Source organism: Rana temporaria, chromosome 4, assembly GCF_905171775.1.
Source record: "Rana temporaria chromosome 4, aRanTem1.1, whole genome shotgun sequence".
NCBI classification, from domain to species: Eukaryota; Metazoa; Chordata; class Amphibia; order Anura; family Ranidae; genus Rana; species Rana temporaria.
The window spans coordinates 148,190,863-148,210,442 of NC_053492.1; the positions used below are offsets into that span (position 1 = coordinate 148,190,863).

At 42.5% G+C, this 19,580-nt stretch overlaps 1 protein-coding gene across 1 annotated transcript in view; it reads left to right on the plus strand.

The window, feature by feature from the left end:
- Positions 1–19,580, plus strand: part of LOC120935654 (mediator of RNA polymerase II transcription subunit 12-like protein) — a 128,238-nt gene that overhangs the window by 106,519 nt on the left and 2,139 nt on the right. Inside the window, exons 12-15 of the mRNA XM_040347708.1 lie at positions 645–771; positions 2,387–2,595; positions 5,773–5,874; positions 17,537–17,701. Coding sequence (XP_040203642.1) covers positions 645–771; positions 2,387–2,595; positions 5,773–5,874; positions 17,537–17,701 — 603 coding nt within the window. The remainder of the gene's footprint in view (positions 1–644; positions 772–2,386; positions 2,596–5,772; positions 5,875–17,536; positions 17,702–19,580) is intronic.

Consider the following 19,580-nt stretch of genomic DNA (forward strand, 5'->3'; position numbering starts at 1 on the left):
CAGTGGAGCTCAAAGTTGTATTCCGAATTTATTGCCATTGTCAGTAAATACAAACAGGAAATTTTGGAAACTGGAAATTTATAGAACATTTAGACCAAGGGGGATTTGCTAAAACTGGAGCACTCTGGTACAGCTGTGCATAGTAGCCAATTAGCTTCTACCTTCAGCTTGTTCAAAGAAGCTTTGACAATAAAACCTGGAAGCTGATGGTTTATACTGTATGCAAAGCTGGACCAGATTTTGCACTTTCCAGCTTTAATAAATCTCCCCCATTAAATTCTCTCCTAAGGCGAAACAGAATTATCATGTTCTTTTTAATATATGAACAATTAATATGCAAGATAGTATAACTGTACCGGTTATATGCTTATATAATGCCATAAACCCACAGCTACCATGAGAAGTTTTTATAATTTTCCTTCATTTGATAACCTGCTCAGTTGCTGTAGATAAATGCACATAACTCTACTTCTAGACACATTAATGTAAAGTTAGAACTACGTTTTGGGCCATGATTATGCTATACGTTTGGTATCTGGTACAGCGTAATGCTATATTTTATACATGTATTTAGTAATGTTGAAGAATTACCGTTGGCTAATGTGGTTTAAACAAGATGTGTCACTGGTTCTAAACCTTCACAGAGATGTAGTGAGTCGGAGGTTCTGGATGAGAAGGAATCAATCTCCTCAGCTTCTCTTACAGGATCCAGCCTACCTGTTTTTCAGAATGTACTGCTTCGATTTTTAGATTCTCAAGCTCCATCGCTCCGTAAGTTGTGTGATACCATGTTCTGTTTTGTTTTTTAATTCATAGCCTAATAACAAGTATACAGTATAGATACAGAGCTACCCTGGGTAACAAGTAAAGGTGGTTGTGAACTGTTAATATGAAACTGGATGATCCATTTAAAGCATAGGTCCAGACAAACAGCTAAAGTATCCAACAAAGGGAAAAACAGTACCCGGTGAAGCTATGAGTAGGGCCATATCAGCTGAAACATGTTAGCACCTCTGCTATGCATTGTATGTGAGCCAGAGAGGAAATAACGTCATATAGAAGAATAGCAACCAGATGCCATTTTTTCTTTTGTTTGGATGGCTGAGAGGCTGACATGAGCCTAAATGGGCACCAGTATCCCCTGCAGGTGAAACATGATATATAGGTGGAGGAGGTAAAATATTTTTTTCCAATTTGTTTGAAAATACACAGTAGAAATACTTAACTGTAAACCCTTTTACCTTCTAAATAATGTGTAGTTTGGTTCATTTAAACATTTTTCAAATTGCATTGCCATTTATTTCCTTATTTCTAAAGTACTGATCCAGGAATTAAATTAGCTGAGTGAGCTTCCTCACTGTGCACTGTTGTAAAAGTGTGTAAGTTTCACAATTTTAAAAAACTATAGCAGTTAAAACCATACACAAATTATATATGTAGTTCTTGTTTGCATTTACCTGTTTTCCCATAGCCCCATTGTAATGTACCAGGTGCTGGCACTTTAATAAGAACAACATGCATTTTCATAGTCCCGGACTGAGGACCAACTGGAATAAAAGGATACTGGCAATTGTAAAGAATGGCAGAATAAAAAGTATGAGGCATTCAGCAAGTTGACTACGTTCCCTATGTCCATTCTAAAACAGCCTTTACATATTGCCTTTAGTGTACATTATATTGCCTATTCCACTTTCAAAAAAAAAAACGATAAGCTATTTTCTTTGGAGAAATCTATTTGTTTGCAAAAGACACTTAAAACAGCTATAATGCCTTGTACACACAATCAGTTTTCCCGGCGGGAATGTGAGGAGAGCTTTTGGATGGGAATCCCGACTGTGTGTATGCTCCTCGCAATTTTTCAGGCGGGAAAACTGCCCAAAAGACGCCGGACAAACCCGGGATAACCGGCAGACTTTTCCTTGCCGGTTTTTGGCAGTTTTCCTATGGGAAAAACTGCGATGGAGCATACACACGGCCAGGATTCCCCTCGGGATTTCTGACAGGAACTTTTCCTGTTGGAAATCATGCACGTGTATACGGGGCATAAGACTGCCATACGTATTATAATCTAAAGATAGACTGCTTGGATAGTGCTTGAGGGGTGGTTATGGGACGCCTTCATTCAGTTTAATGGGTCGCTTCGACTGGCATAATTTTCAGTGGGGATAATTTTCACTGAGCATAATTCTAGCAGGCATAATGAATAGAAAAAAATGGTCATCACAAAGAACTATTTCAACCTATTCATGATTTCTGCAGTATATAAAAAGGAAAGTGCATTAAACCTGGTCTGTTGGGTTTGGTTTTGCTAATACTGTAGAACTTGGTGTTTGAGGCATAGTATTGAGATCACAGCTTTACTAGACCACTCTATTTTCTCCCTTAGGTGATCCAAACAACGAACACGAAAAAGTAGAGTTTGTTAACTTGGTGTTATTATTTTGTGAGTTCATCCGACATGATATATTTTCCCATGACGCTTATATGTGCACTCTGATATCGCGTGGTGACTTGTCTGCTAGTAACAGATCTCACTCACTCATTGGAGAACTTATAGATGACCATTATGCTAAAGATCTCAGTGCCAAGTTAGAGGTAAGAAGAACTTCTTTCATATGCAGATATTTTCTCTTTATAAGCATAAAAAACAGGACACATACAGTGCATTTACAGTTTTTTTAAGTTTTCACTTTCTATAAACAATGGAGCATCTCTAACTGTGATGCATGTGATTAGGAGATCTTAAGTACCCCTACACTTCTGTTACAAAAAAAAATAACTTTCCTCTGGGTGACCAATTGTTAGACTGATATTGATTTACATTGTTGACTGATTCTAAATCTGAGGGTCTGGTACATAATTATCACCTGGTGTTCTGATGAGAAAATTTGCAGGATCTGCATCTCTTTAGAAGTAATTAAAGGATAAGTTCCCTTTTACAAAACAAATAAATAAATGCAATTTTTTTTTGCAGGTATTTTTTTAGTTAGGGGCCTGTAAAGTATTGAACCCATGATCAGCAGATCGTGGTAGTAATGCCACGGTCCTGCAGACTGTCTATGTAGCATGCCTGGAATATGGGCAGGCAGTAAGGCTTGGTTCACACTAGTCCGATGCGAATTCCAGCTCTGGTTTTTCTGCGAAGAGAAAAAGCAGCTGTTTAGCGGTTCCCCTCCATTGTAGCTAAGAATCAGCTACAATGAGGAGGATGTGTAGTGAGGAGGGGGATAGAATTTGTGTTCAGAACAGAATGCATTTGCGAATCAGATGCATTCCCATAAAAGATTATGTGCCTGCAATTCGCATCGCAATGCCTAGGAAACACACACGTTTTTTGGACAAGGTGAAATGCGAATGCAACGCACATATGTGAACCAGATTCATTCAAACAAATATATTTTAAAATGTTGGAAATTAATTGGATGCAGTGTTTCCGCATCCAATTCGCATGGGTGTGAACCAAGCCTTACACTCTGACAGGAAACTCGGTAAACTACCTAGAGAGCTCAACAGTGCCCTGGTAGTTCATTGAAAACTACAAGCCGTCAGTTGCAAAGACTGTCAGTGCTTGTAGTTTTCCCATTCATAGAACACTGTGAATAAATGACACAGACGGACAATTTTTTTTTTTAAATTATGATAGTGAGTAGGAGGAGAAGATCACCTGCTCAATGTCAAAATGTAATTTTAATTTTTTTTTTTGCTTTATTTTTTTCAGTGAAAGTTGAGATACAGGATAAATTCATGCTCTTGCAGATTTCCTGCTTGTTGTATTTAGTACTACCAACATACTGTTCAAAGTAAAAAAAATATAAGGCCTATAATAGAAATCATTATAAGCTCTATGTTAACCTGTAAGTCATCTAATGTATATACGATGTATGTTTTAAATTATTTTCTAGATTTGACTTTCCTAAAGGATCATTGCCCTTAGTGAGTAAAAAGGCTGATAAGACTTACATACTGCTCAGAGCTAATATTTTTAGTAGTTAAACCCCAAAATGAAATATTTAAGCAGCATTAGTACCCCGCTAACAGGAATACGTCTCCACCTTTGGTGAAAACTTTACTTTAATTTTTTATTTATTTTCACCCACATAAATAAGGACATGATTTATTTATTCTGAGACAACTCCTATGTGTTGGTTAACGTGGGGAAGTAATCAGCTAAAGCTCTTGCTACTGATAACAGCTGGGCTAGCATGTAATGTACACAAGATCTTATTAGTCTGTAGGCTGCAGTCAGGTTTTTATTTGTTTTGAACAGTAAAGCCCCATACACACTATAAGTTTTCCTGCAGGTTTTTCTCTTCAGGTTTACCAAAACCATCTAATATGAGGTCAAACCTTAAGGCCGCGTACACACGGTCGGTCCAAACCGATGAAAACGGCCTGAAGTCCAGTTTCATTGGTCCAAACCGACCGTGTGTACGGCCCATCGGTCTGTTGTCCTTCGGAAAAAAATTATAGAACTTGCTTTAAAATCGAACCGATGGACGGCTGACCATCGGTTCAAACCGATGGTTAGTACACAAAAGCATCGGTTCAAAACCCACACATGCTCAGAATCAAGTCGACGCATGCTTGGAAGCATTGAACTTCATTTTTTTCAGCATGTCGTGTGTTTTACGTCACCGTGTTCTGACCCGATCGGGCTTTGAACTGATGGTGTGTACGCACATCAGACCATCAGACCATCAGTCCGCTTCAGCGGTGAACCGATGAAAACGGTCCGTCGGACCATTCTCATCGGATGGACCGACCGTGTGTACGCGGCTTAAGAGTTTCAATTTGTATGAAATCAGGCAGGCCCTTGCACTACATGGTTTTAAGTAAACCTGAAGAGAAAAACCTGCAGGAAAACTGATAGTGTATACAAGAATTGAGGCTGGATTCACACCTATGCATTTTTTAATGCTTTTTGCATTTTGCAGATTTGAACTACAGTTCATTTAACATGGTTTCCTATGGAACACGTTCTGTAGTGCAAATCAGCAAAATGCAAAAAGCATTAAAATTGCATAGGTTTGAATCCAGCCTAACATCTAAGATACTGACAGTTTCTTTATAGTCAGTCTAGTCTTGCTTACAATTTATTATTTAAATAGCAAAAGTTTGCCTGGTCATGAAGCAAGATAAAATTGTTCATTCCTAAAAAAAAATCTAGTTGTACACAACTTAGTTCAGTAGTCAGTCTGCTGGATGAATGAACAAACAAGCAATCCAAGTTTAGCCAGCCTTAAGCCTCGTACACATGGGCGAAACACATCGTTTTCCTCGTCGAGTTCCTTGTTAGGCTGTCGAGGAACTCGACAAGGCAAGTTTCTCTATTGCCGTCGAGGAAATAGAGAACTTGCTCTCTTTTTGGCTTGTCGAGTTTCTCAACAGTTTCCTCAACGAAAATGTACACACGACCGGTTTCCTCGGCAAAAAAATATCTCCCAGCAAGTTTTTTTGCTGTTTTTTGCCGAGAAACTTGGTCGTGTGTACGAGGCTTTAGCCTTTTGTGCTTTAACTTAAAAAGTGTTTTATTGCTGTTTGTATTCCTGTTGCTGTTCATTCTGACACCCCTTAGATATACACACAATCTAGCTGTAGTTGGGCATTGAGCTTTGATGTAACTTTGATGTAACTGACGCGAATATGTGGTTTGATTTTGATGAAAACTGATAAGTATATACTGTGTATATTTGAATTAAGTAACCCTCAATACTGGATTTACCATTATAGCCAGAGTTTACTGATAGTTCCCTCTATTTTTTGCTTTCTTAGGAACATGGCATTGACCAAATGGAGATTGACTCAGGAACAGCCCTCCTCTTTGATGATATAGAGAAAAATGAATTCAAGACAGATTTTGGATCAGAATTTCCGGTATGATTGCCAAAACAACAAGATCGTGGAATATATGTTTTCTTTGTATACAATATATGATTAATTAGCCGTAGATACTATCTATTTATGTCATCAGCCTATATTACAGTATTATATTACAGTATATTTCTAAATTTAAACAAAAATCACATTAGAAAAAACAAACAATTCAGAGCCACTGCATTCATCATATTTCTCTCTATGTATAGTGAAATATCTGTACTAGACTCCTAGCCCCTGTAATATATCTAAGGATAGATTGGATCATAAATGTTAGTTTCAAAGATGTGTATTGAAATTATAGGACGTTTTTGCAAAGACAAGTGATATACAGAAAATATCAAATCTAGAAAGAAAAATGTATTGCCCCTATCTTATAGTTGAGGGTTCAATGCTTTCAACGGAATCACAAGTTGGATGAAAACATTGAAACAGAAAAATGTTTTACAAGATGAATAGTTAATAACTAGACTGTATAATAATAATAAGCCACAAAGAAAACTGGCCAACCTTTATTACCCATCGAAGTACTGGATTAAAATACATAACTGTCATGATCAAGGGGTCAGGCTTGAAGACCAGCCGCTATAACAGTGGAAGCTCCCTCACCCTGGCAGATGACACAGGCTCACCTGAGGTGCAGAATCTATGTACTAACCAATGTTAACCAGAGCTTCTGATGGTGGAGATGGATTTTGCTGCCTGTTAGCACCATATGAGATGCGCTACGCCCGCCTAAAGATAGGCACGTCTACCTATATATTGATATGCAGAAGTGCCATTGCTGCCAAAGGGGTTATCTGTGTAGGAGTAAGTCCTGAAATTAAGTGTAGCATTACCCCCAGTGGAGCTGCTGGATTTTTGGGTGGCGTGTTACCTCGTGGCTCCTCCAAATTTTCTAGGGGTGAATGATGCGTATTGCATGTAGTAGAAGTAAATGAATGTCCAGACAGGTGCTCTTTGCTGTGCTCTTTATTACCCAGCCGGGTAAAAACAGTAAACTTGTGGTGAGGAAAGTAAAGCTGAAGAAGATAGGAGAATAGCAGATTCAGGGGTAATGATAGGAAACAGTCCTACTCCCAAACGTAACACTTCTCTTCACCACTCCCGCCGGAATGGGTTTAGTGTACCCGGACAGGCCTCTCTCAATGACCCGGCAGCCGGAGTATCACTCGGACAATTATTGGATTAAGTCTCTGCCACAGACCCTCCTTGGTGAAATTGAACTTGGGAGAAAGTCTCTGCCACAGACCCCTCTCAATGAGCCTCAGAAGATACCTCTGCACCAGGCCCCCTCTGGGTTGAAGTATTGGAGATATGCCTCCTTAATTGAGTTACGTCTGGATCTCCTTCAACTTGCTGCCCAGGTACCGACCGACAGGTGATCAATCCCTCGGTGTCCGGCTACCTTGATCCCCGGTGGTTTATCCAGGCCCTTTTGGACCGCCAGCCTCTCAATGGCGCTCCTCAGACTGACTCCCCACCGAACAGTAGTAGCTTGGGATCTTCAAGAATGGGAACCCAGTCACTCACTGGATCCCCGTCGCTGTTCAGATGCTCTAGGTCAGCATGGCCCCAGAACCAGGAACACCGCGTGGCATGCACGCCCCGGCCAGGTAGGCCATAACGCCGGGGTTGCTGTGATGTGGCCACGGTAAAGGTGGGTGCCACACTGGACGAAGAAGACCCAGAACCAATGGCGTCTGCCCCATAAATACCCCTCCCAGCATGCACAGCGCGGAAAACCCCCCGTGATTGGCTGCTGGGAAGAGCACCCAAACCTTGACTCCACTGCTGCTACCTGCAGCACCGGGGCTGGAAGAACACCCGAGTACAGCAGAATGGACTCAAAGCACAGCCAAGCTGAGACAGAGACCGCATTTTGCTACTAACAATCTGGATCAGAGTTTAAATAGCAACAGTACTGTAAGGTACATAGGCGCTACATAAGTTAAAGACCTGGTTCCAGTATGATCTGATTGGGGGCAATACCACAGAATGTGGATTAGAGAGCCAGTCTTTCCAAAGTTACATAACACTCTAATGGAGTACCCGGGTGCATCTTGGAGAGCTTATAGGGGGTGAAATACCATGTAGAGGTTTTTTTTTTTATTGTGCCCAGTGGTCAGTGCATAAAGCGAATTTGTAAGTTGACCAAATGGATGCTTCCCAAGAGGAATCCAGAAAGATTAGGCCCAGGTCTCGTTCTGGATCAAAAATGTTATTTCTATGGCTTATTTTGAAAATGTGGCAAGTCAGGTTAAAAAAGACTCAAACAATAGAAAAAATAAATTAATTAATCGAAAACTTCCTTATACAGAACCCTACCATCAGTGTTACATAGTTTATCTGCTTGAAAAAAGACACTAGTCCATCCAGTTTAACCAATATGAAAAAATAAATAAAAATAACAACCACAAACAATTAGAAAACCTCCATATACACTAAACTACAGTGAATCCAGAAAGTATTCACAGTGCTTCACTTTTTCCACATTTTGTTATGTTACAGCCTTATTCCAAAATTGATTAATTTCATTATTTTCCTCAAAATTCAACAAACAATACCCCATAATGACAACATGAAATTAGTTTGTTTGAAATCTTTGCTAATTTATTAAAAATAAACAAGGAAAAAAGTCACATGTACGTAAGTATTCACAGCCTTTGCACAATACTTTGGTGAAAAATTGCAACGAAGGGAATTTGGGACTTTAAATGAAACAGTGTGCTAAATGGGGACAAAGTAATGAAACAAACCATGGATAAATAAAATGTTCACGTATTAAGAAAATAGGTCTTAATTGTATTTACATTACCACTTTGGCATACTATGTAAGTAACCAGAATTGACTTACTACCTCTTTTTTGGTGGATCCAATTTTAATACCTTGATCACTAATCAAATCTGTATTCCAGATATCCCACTACATCCGCCCCTGATGAGTGTTTTTCATATACACGAAACGCCGCGTCGGGCTTACAAAGATGTAGCTATACGCGTTTATGGGACCCATTCTGATCAACCAGTACTTTTATGATCTATTTACATTTTATACTTCACCTATTGCGTGGTTATGCTCAACCTTTATGTGGTTATATATGTTGTCATCGACTGTTATTTATTCAATGTATTTTTATATCAACTATTGTATTATGTATGAAATGTATGTTCTGTACTTTTGTACAAGCTATTTGTTTCTACCAAATATTCTATTTTCTTAATACATGAACATTTTATTTATCTATGGTTTGTTTCATTACTTTGTCCCCATTTAGCCCACTGTTTCATTTAAAGTCCCAAATTCCCTTCGTTGCAATTTTCCGCATATGGGATGGAGATATAGTATGGATGTAATCTCATATAAAGTCCAGACACAAGGATGGAGATACATCACAGAGGTATTCTCATTTAAAGTCCCAAACACCTTCGGGTGGTCCTCCCCTTTTTTCTTATAATACTTTGGTGAAGCACCTTTGGCATCAATTACAGCCTCAAGTCTTTTTGAGTATGATGCTACAAGCTTGGCATAACTATTTTTAGGTAGTTTCTCCTATTCTGCTTTGCAGGACCTCTCAAGCTTCATCGGGTTAGATGGGGAACGTTGGCGCACAGCCATTTTCAGATCTCTCCAGAGATGTTCAATCTGGTTCAGGTCTGGGCTCTGGCTGGGCCACTCAAAGACATTCACAGAGTTGTCCCGTAGCCACTCCTTTGTTATCTTGGCTGTGTACTTAAGGTTTTTGTCATTTTGGAAGATGAACCTTTGCCCCAGTCTGAGGTCCAGAGCTCTCTGGAGCAGGTTTTCATCAAGTATGTCTCTGTACCCTGCTGCATTAATCTTTACCTTGATCCCGACTGGTCTCCCAGCTCCTGCCTCTGAAAAACATCCCCACAGCATGATGCTGCCACCACCACACTTCACTGTAGGGATGGTATTGGCCAAGTGGTGAGCAATGCCTCGTTTCCTCCAGACATGACGCTTGCCATTCAGGTCAAAGAGTTCAATCTTTGTTTCATCAGACCAGAGAATTTTGTTTCTGATGGTCTGAGAGTCATTCAGGCACCTTTTGGCAAACTCCAGGCTGCTGTCATTTGCCTTATACTGAGGAGTGGCTTCCATCTGGTCACTCTACCATACAGGCCTGATTAGTGGAGCGCTGCAGAGATGGTTGTTCTTTTGGAAGGTTCTCCTCTCTCCACAGAGAAATGCCGAAACTCTGTTGGTATGACCATTGGGTTCTTGGTCACCACCCCGACTAATGCCCTTCTCCCCAGATAACTAATTTTTGCTGGTCAGCCTGCTCAAGGAAAAGTCCTGGTGGTTCCAAACGTCTTCTATTCACAGATGATGGAGGCCACTGTGTTTATTGGGCTGCAGAAATATTCTGTAGCCTTCTCCAGATCTGTGCGCTGATACAATCCTGTCTGGGAGGTCTAAAGACAATTACCTGGATTTAATGGCTTGGTTTGTGCGCTGACCTGCACTGTTAACTGTGGGACCTTATATAGACAGATGTGTGCAATTAACTGACTTTACCACAGGTGGACTCCAATCAAGTTGTAGAAACCTCTCAAGGATGATCAGTGGAAACAGGATGCTCAATTGTGAGTGTCATGGCAAAGTCTGTGATTAGTTCATTTTTTATTTTTAATACATTTGCAAAGATTTCAAACTTCTTTCATGTTATCATTATGGGGTATTGTATGTAGAATAGTGAGGAAAATAATAGATTTATTCCATTTTGGAATAAGGCTGTAAAATAACAAAATGTGGAAATAGTGAAGCGCTGTGAATACTTTCCGGATGCACTGTAAACCCACAGTTCATCCAGAGGAAGGCTACCCCCCCCCCCCCCCCAATAAAGCATTATCCAATTTGCTCCAGCAGAGGGGGGGATCCTACTAGATATTTCCTGGATCAACTTTTACTTATAAATATTAGTATCCAGTTATATTATTTGTATCTAGGAACTAATTCAGGCCTTTTTTAAAACAATCTCACTCTAGTGTGCGAGCAAGGCAAAAATCTCTTTAAAAAAATTGTCTGATTTGCTATAACAGGGGAAACATAATCCTTTAATCCTTCCTGATCCAATTGTATACAGTAGTCTTTGGATCAACAATCTCGGGTGTTAATACCTATTAAAAAACAGGTATTTGCTCTGCATTTAGGAATATATCCAACTTTTCTTTATCGTACATCACGGGACACAGAGCGGCATATTCATTACTATATGGGTTATATGGAGTACCTTCAGGTGATGGACACTGGCAATCTCAAAAACAGGAAGTGCCCCTCCCTATATAACCCCCTCCCATAGGAGGAGTACCTCAGTTTTTACGCCAGTGTCTTAGGTGTTGGTCATGGTTTAGCTTGCCTCCACATCCTTGGGATTAAGGTGGGCTAACCGGTTCTGTCCAAAGGCCTCAGTGCTAAAGTGGTCAGCAACCGGACCCCAAACCATTGGGGTATAGCCCATAATGCTTTCTGTCACAGAGAGCTGGACTCTGGGCCCAGAACTTAGAAACCTTTGGGGGCCTAATGTTTCTGTTGCCAGGGTGCTATATGGGCCCAGGACAGTGGATCCTTCATAGGAACCCAGGGCCTGAAGGTCTAGACGCCCCACGGAGATGGGGGAAGATTGGACCTCTTGCTGTGCAAAGTCCTGCGGCATGGAGCAGGTAAGTGAAGGGGAAACTTGCGGAACTTGGTTCGCAGCAGGTTTTGTCTGGGGGAAGGTCACAGCGGGACATGCCTATGGTTTATGCGCTGCATCTGGCAAGGTGAGTCACATATCTTAGGATAGGATGACTCTATATGTGTATATTCCCCATAATTGTGACCTCCCTGGTAGTATTGCAACTGGTGCTAGTAGCATTGAAAAGGGCCTGTGTGTATAGTGACAATTCTCTCTGAGAGAAGCCCCTGGGAATCTATTGAGGTTTCTTACGTAGAGGGAGTGAATGCTCTTACCTGCAAGCCTGCTCAGAGAGGTCCAGGCGGTTGCTGCAGAAAAATAATGCCACTCTGTGGATCCTGGCCTGGACGGCAGGATCAGCCTCTGACCTCCTCGTGTGTGGCCTCCCCCCCCCCCCCGCCGGCGGGCGCGCGCGCGTCCCCGTGATATGGGCGCAATTTCGCGCCGTTTTTCTGAAGGGGAAGGGCGGGCCGTAGGTAAAAGGAAGGGGCGGCCCTTCCAAAAAAGTTCCCAGCTCAGTGATGTGTTGGAACTGAGAGAGGAAGGACCAGAGCGGCAGAGTGGGGCGCCGAGGACACACAGTGGCCAAAGAAGAGTATTACAGTCTTCAAAAAGACTGTTTTTCACCCTAAAGATAGGATTTCTTTTTCTTTTCAGCAGTTTTTTTTGGCAAATACTACTAAAGGGGGACAGAATGGTTTTTCTTTCTTTGGTTTAAAAAAAAAAAAAAAAAAAGAAACAAACCAAGATTAATAAGGAAAAGCATTTTTTTCCCCAGAAAGGGTTTTTGGGCAACAACTATTTATTTTCCCAAACACCATTAAGTAGCGGGCGTACCTCGGTATTGTACCATGGCATCTGGTTCGGAGGGTACAAAAGGTGGGGATTCCCCCAGAGGGTCCGGGGTCTCGGACAAAGTCTTACCGCTACTTTCCCCAGAAGGAGCCTTGGTGAGACCATCGGGATCTGGGGCTGGAGCTGGCACGGGTCAGTCCAACCCTAGGGTGGTCACGGACGAGGTACTGTCCACCTCTCTAAAGGAGATGGAAAAAAGAATGGAAAAAATGATAGCCAAGGCTATGCGGGGCAGAAAACGGAATAGATCTCCGTCGCCCGAGCGTGAACCCTCAGATGAGGAGGTCCCTTCCGCAGGGGAATGGGAAGACCTTTTGGACAAGGACCAAGTAGGTTCAGGGATCGAGGATCCGGGTACGGAGGAGTCTGGCGCAGCCTCCCAAGGGGAGAGCTGGTGGGTTCAAGTTTTAACAGACTTGGTCCATAGGACGTTCAACTTGCCAGTACCAGATCTCCAAGTATCAACGGTCTCAGCTTTGGGCTCACTAAGAGCGCCTCAAACCAATGCGTTTTTTCCGATCCATCCTCTACTAGAGGAAGTTATGTTCCAAGATTGGGCCAAGCCAGATAGAATCTTTGTACCACCAAAGAGATTCTCTGCCTTATATCCTATGGAAGAGAAATTTTCCAAGAGATGGGCAGCCCCGGCTGTAGACGCAGCCATCTCATGTGTTAACAAATCTTTAACATGCCCTGTAGAAAACATACAGGTGTTTAAGGATCCGGTTGATAAACGCTTGGAAACGCTACTTAAAACCTCCTTCACTACTGCAAGGGCAGTAGTGCAGCCAGCTGTGGCTGCAATTGGGGTTGCGCAAGCATTATCGGATCAAGCTAAGCAGATGCTTAAATTTATTCCTGCCCAGCAGGCAGAAGAATTTTCGGACGTCCCTAGGGCCATACGCTTTACGGTAGATGCGATTAAGGATTCGATCCAGCAAGCGTCACGTTTATCGTTATCCCTTATCCATATGAGAAGACTCTTATGGTTAAAGAGCTGGGAGGCAGAGCCCCCATGCAAGAAGCTCCTGGTAGGGTTCCCCTTCCATGGAGGACGACTCTTCGGAGAAGACCTGGACAAATACATCCAGACCATTTCAAGCGGAAAAAGTACTCTTTTGCCCACCAAGAAGAAGTTTCGGGGGCCTGCGTTTAAACGACAGTACTCCCCTGGGCAGGGGCCCTCCAATACCAAACAGTATCGACGGCCTCCTGCAAGATCAAATTTTAACAAATCGCAGGGACAGGCCGGCGCAGGCAAGAAGCAGTGGTTTCGCAAGCCAGCAAAGCCAGCCCCCAAGCCGGCCTTATGAAGGGGCGCCCCCACCCTCGAAGGTGGGGGGAAGACTGCGTCTCTTTACAGAGGTTTGGGAGGCCAGCATTCCCGACAAATGGGTACGGTCCTCCGTGGCTACAGGCTACAAACTAGACTTCCTAAAGTTTCCTCCTCCTCATTTTCAGGAGTCAAGAGTACCAAACGATCCGAAGAAGGGAGCCGCATTAATAGCGGCATTGAATCATCTACTCTCTCAGGAGGTAATAGTAGAGGTACCAGTCCAAGAACAGGGGCTATGTTTCTACTCCAACCTATTCATTATCCCAAAGCCCAACGGCGATGTCAGGCCAATTTTGGACTTAAAAATGGTAAATGCATACCTAAAGGTCCGCTCATTTCGGATGGAATCCGTGCGGTCAGCAGTTGCCGCACTTCAGAAGGACGATTTTATGGCATCCATAGACATAAAGGATGCTTACCTTCATGTTCCAGTTTACCAGCCACATCAAAGATTTCTACGCTTCTCGGTGGCTCTACGTCATTTCCAATTCATGGCACTTCCCTTCGGGTTGGCTACGGCCCCCCGGGTGTTCACGAAGGTCCTAGCTCCAATCCTAGCCAATCTAAGGATTCAAGGGGTCACGATCCTAGCATACCTGGACGACCTCCTAGTCATAGATCACTCGTCTCCTGGCTTGGAACGAGCAGTGGCCCTCACAGTTCAGTACCTCGAGAGGTTCGGCTGGGTCCTAAATCGAGAAAAATCAGCATTCCAGCCCACAAGGCAGTTGGAATATCTCGGCATGAGATTAGACACAGAACAACAGAGGGTGTTTCTGCCTCTGATAAAAGTCAAAGCCATCAAGGAATTAATTCTACTGGTTCTAAGCAAGAAGGAACCAACTGTTCGCCTATGTATGCGGTTACTAGGCAAGATGGTGGCCACATTCGAGGCGGTACCGTACGCCCAGAGCCACACTCGCATCCTGCAGGCAGCCATCCTGTCAGCCTGGAGCAGGAGGCCACAGGCCTTAGACATCCCTTTGCCGCTCTCATCAAGAGTCCGACAAAGTCTGTGTTGGTGGTTAGACCCTCAGAATCTACTGAAGGGGAAGTCTTTCAGCCCAGTGGCTTGGAAGATAGTAACCACAGACGCCAGCCTAACAGGCTGGGGAGCAATTTTGGATGGTTGCACTCGCCAAGGCACTTGGGCAAAGCCAGAGAAGCAGTTGCCCATCAACATCTTGGAGCTCAGAGCTGCTCGACTAGCCCTCAGGGCTTGGACGTCCAAGTTGCAGGGGTTCCCGGTGAGAATTCAATCGGACAATGCCACGGCAGTGGCATACATAAATCACCAAGGGGGAACCAAGAGTCAAGCCGCTCAGAGAGAGGTGAGCTTGATTCTCCTATGGGCAGAAGCTCATGTACCCTGCATATCGGCAATATTTATTCCAGGAGTGGACAACCTTCAGGCGGACTTTTTAAGTCGCCAGACTCTGTTGCCGGGGGAATGGTCTCTACATCCACAGGTCTTTCAGACACTCTGCCAGAGATGGGGAGTGCCGGACGTGGACGTCATGGCATCAAGACTCAACAAGAAGCTAGACAGGTTCATATCCCGCTCAAGGGATCCGATGGCCTGCGGAACCGATGCGCTGGTTTGCCCTTGGCATCAGTTCAAACTACTTTATGTATTTCCCCCGCTCCAGTTACTACCCCGCCTGCTGTGCAGGATCAGGGTGGAGCACATACCAGTCATCCTGGTAGCTCCAGCATGGCCCAGAAGGGCATGGTATTCACTAATCCTAAAGATGGTAGTGGGAGACCCTTGGACTCTTCCTCTACGGCCAGACCTGCTATCGCAAGGTCCGATCCTCCACCCTGCCCTACGGCATCTAAATTTGACGGCCTGGAAGCTGAATCCCTGATTCTCAGGGGTAGAGGTCTGTCTCAGAAAGTAATCTCTACCCTAATCAGAGCCAGGAAACCGGTCTCTAGGGTGATTTATTACAGGGTCTGGAAGGCCTATGTAGGCTGGTGTGAGTCCAAGCGATGGCTTTCTCGCAAGTTTACCATCGATAGAGTATTAAGTTTTCTCCAGCTAGGAGTGGATAAAGGACTGGCATTAAGCACAATCAAAGGACAGATTTCAGCTTTGTCAGTGTGGTTTCAGCGGCCGCTCGCTAGTTAAGACCTTCCTTCAAGGGGTCTTACGTATTAATCCTCCAGTTAAATCCCCGCTTTGTCCGTGGGATCTAAATCTTGTTCTGTCAAGTTTACAGAAACAACCTTTTGAGCCGTTGGCTGAAATTCCTTTGGTTTTACTGACAAGGAAGTTAGTATTTTTGGTCGCCATAGTTTCCGCCAGAAGAGTATCGGAACTGGCAGCCTTATCCTGTAAGGAACCATATCTTATTTTGCATAAGGACAGGGTCGTTCTCCGCCCTCATCCTTCCTTCCTACCAAAGGTTATATCCAGTTTTCATCTAAACCAGGATTTGGTATTACCATCCTTCTTTCCTAAACCTACTTCCAGAAAGGAAGGGTTGCTGCATACCTTGGATATTGTCAGGGCCATGAAGGCCTATCTTAAAGCTACAGAGAAGATCCGGAAAACAGATGTGTTGTTCATTTTACCGGATGGGCCCAAGAAGGGGCAGGCAGCTGCAAAATCCACCATCTCAAGGTGGATTAAACAGTTAATCACTCAGGCCTACGGCTTGAAAGGGTTGCCTCCTCCGTTATCATTAAAGGCTCATTCTACTAGGGCCATGGGCGCCTCCTGGGCAGCACACCACCAGATCTCTATGGCTCAAGTTTGCAAGGCGGCAACCTGGTCTTCTGTCCACACGTTTACAAAATTCTACCAGTTGGACGTAAGAAGGAATACGGATACAGCCTTTGGGCAGGCAGTGCTGCAGGCTGCAGTTTGAGACCCTCGGATTCCGGGGGGCTCCCTTTTGAGTTAAATTTAAAAATGTATTTTTTCTCAACTAAGTTGGATTTATTATGATTTGAGTATATCTCTAAATTAAATCCTTTTGTCTTAGGAAGATGTTCTCCCTCCCCTCATTGTAAGCATTGCTTTGGGACATCCCATATAGTAATGAATATGCCGCTCTGTGTCCCATGATGTACGATAAAGAAAAAGAGATTTTTAATACAGCTTACCTGTAAAATCTTTTTCTTGGAGTACATCACGGGACACAGAGCTCCCACCCCTCTTTTGGGGACCATTTTGGGAGGCATACTGCTTGCTACAAAACTGAGGTACTCCTCCTATGGGAGGGGGTTATATAGGGAGGGGCACTTCCTGTTTTTGAGATTGCCAGTGTCCATCACCTGAAGGTACTCCATATAACCCATATAGTAATGAATATGCCGCTCTGTGTCCCGTGATGTACTCCAAGAAAAAGATTTTACAGGTAAGCTGTATTAAAAATCTCTTTTTTTTTAGCAATCAATTGAGCTGACTAGAACTAGTTTTTCAGGGACTGTGTTTTCAATAACCATAGCTGTTACTGTGAAGAAGCCTTTCCATATGCAGAGTCACCCGTGCCAAACAAGCAACTCCCGTGGTTACTGTGCAGCAGGGCAGCCACTTGACATGGGATCTGGAAGACAGCAGCAACCACTGTAGCAGTGGTGACTACTGCAGTTATTCTCTCCTTCTACAGCAGTCCCACATGCATGTAAATATTCAATAAAACCCATACCTGGAGTTTAGCTTTGATTCTATGAACTGCAGCTAGTTGAAATGCTGGATGGTATTTATAATTGAGTTTTGTTTAAAATTACAGGTTTTTTTCTTGTTTTATGTGACTTTTAGATATTTTCTCCAGTTACTGGAGACTGCCACAATTATGATCCTCCATCTTTACATCGAAGAGTTTCTGCCTCTAGTGAAAAGTCAGTCAAGAGAGACATCATTTTCCCCTCCAATTATGAACTTCGGAGGCATTTACAATATGCTACACACTTTCCCATTCCTCTGGTAAGTGCAGTGATATGCTACTGTATTTTCATGGGAGAGAATCATTGATTGTAATTGTAAAGTCTTCACATAGTGTTCAGTAGATTGCATGAAATGTCTCAGTAATATACTAACCCATATTACAATATATGCAAGGCAGGTAAGCTCACTGCTAACTGTTATTCCAGCTGTGCTATAAGATACTATACAGTATGTAAACTTTTGTATTTATTTGCTGGTAAAGCCTCTAACAATAAGCATTTTCTGTAGTTGCTGATCAGACATGCGAAGCTGATATTTTTGAGGTTCCAGTCATGCCAAGGCTTCTCTTCTGGGTTAAGGTCTGGAGTCCAGAATACAAATGTTCTTCTGTTCGGGTCATTTGTTGCTGGCTAATTCGTGTGTTTTAATGTCTAGTTTTGTCTTGTCAACTTTTTTTATGCTTCAGGTGATAGACCACTATTCTATCCTGCAAAACCTTGTTTTAGTTTTGGATGTTGCATTTGGTTTTAATTTTGGTAACATATTTCATAAAATATTGTTTTACTTTACAAGTACATTTTACATTATTAGCTCAACCCAAAATTATTTTGTGTAATTCTTTCTTGAGTATAAAATAAAATTATGCTGCGCTGCTGTAGTATAACTTAAATACAGTTTCTATCCCAATTGTAACACAAAATTAGAGATATAACCGTATATATATACAAACAATGAAAATAAAGTGACTTAGTGCACACAATAAAGTGCAATCAGTATTGAACAAAAGTCCCAAAGAAATTTCAACAAAACTCCAAATTCTGTGCGGACATGAATGCCAGAAAGAAAGGTGCTGAAAGTAGTGTCCAAGTAGCAGGATAGATGAGAAAGCCACCACCTCCTATCTATATCCTGCTTACCGGATGGGATGGATCCCTATAATGAGGAATCAAATGCGCTTGTGGCTTTACAGCCCAGATGGCAATCAATCGATCCAGCAAGCAAAAGGTCCTCACTTCTTAGTTAGCAATCTAGCTTTCCCCTTATGTTCACATTACCGCTCTCCAGTAAGTCACCATGTAGATCAGTGCCCCTGGAAGAAGTCCACGATAGGACGAAACGGCGTAGGGAGGAGCGGCGTGCTGACGCCACTATTGTGTGTACCTCATCGCCATCCGGAAGGAGCGAGCGATACGAGAAAGCCGGCCGGCTAGAGACATTTAAACGCTTACTGTTATTCTACTAAATGTGAGTGAAACTGACATTTTCTTATTAAATCAGCTTTGTTTGCAATACTGCTCTATGTCGATTCTTTTTTCCTTTTGGATATCTACATGGTGACTTACTGGAGAGCGGTAATGTGAACATAAGGGGAAAGCTAGATTGCTAACTAAGAAGTGAGGACCTTTTGCTTGCTGGATCGATTGATTGCCATCTGGGCTGTAAAGCCACAAGCGCATTTGATTCCTCATTATAGGGATCCATCCCATCCGGTAAGCAGGATATAGATAGGAGGTGGTGGCTTTCTCATCTATCCTGCTACTTGGACACTACTTTCAGCACCTTTCTTTCTGGCATTCATGTCCGCACAGAATTTGGAGTTTTGTTGAAATTTCTTTGGGACTTTAGTTCAATACTGATTGCACTTTATTGTGTGCACTAAGTCACTTTATTTTCATTGTTTGTATATATATACGGTTATATCTCTAATTTTGTGTTACAATTGGGATAGAAACTGTATTTAAGTTATACTACAGCAGCGCAGCATAATTTTATTTTATTTGCACTTGATGTTTATCCAACATTTTTTTGCTGCAGCAGCAATTATATATATTCGTTTATTTACATTGTGTTACTATTTAAATCAATTTAATTTCCACAAAATTTTATAGACCAGCGCAGTATCACTCGAACACAAACT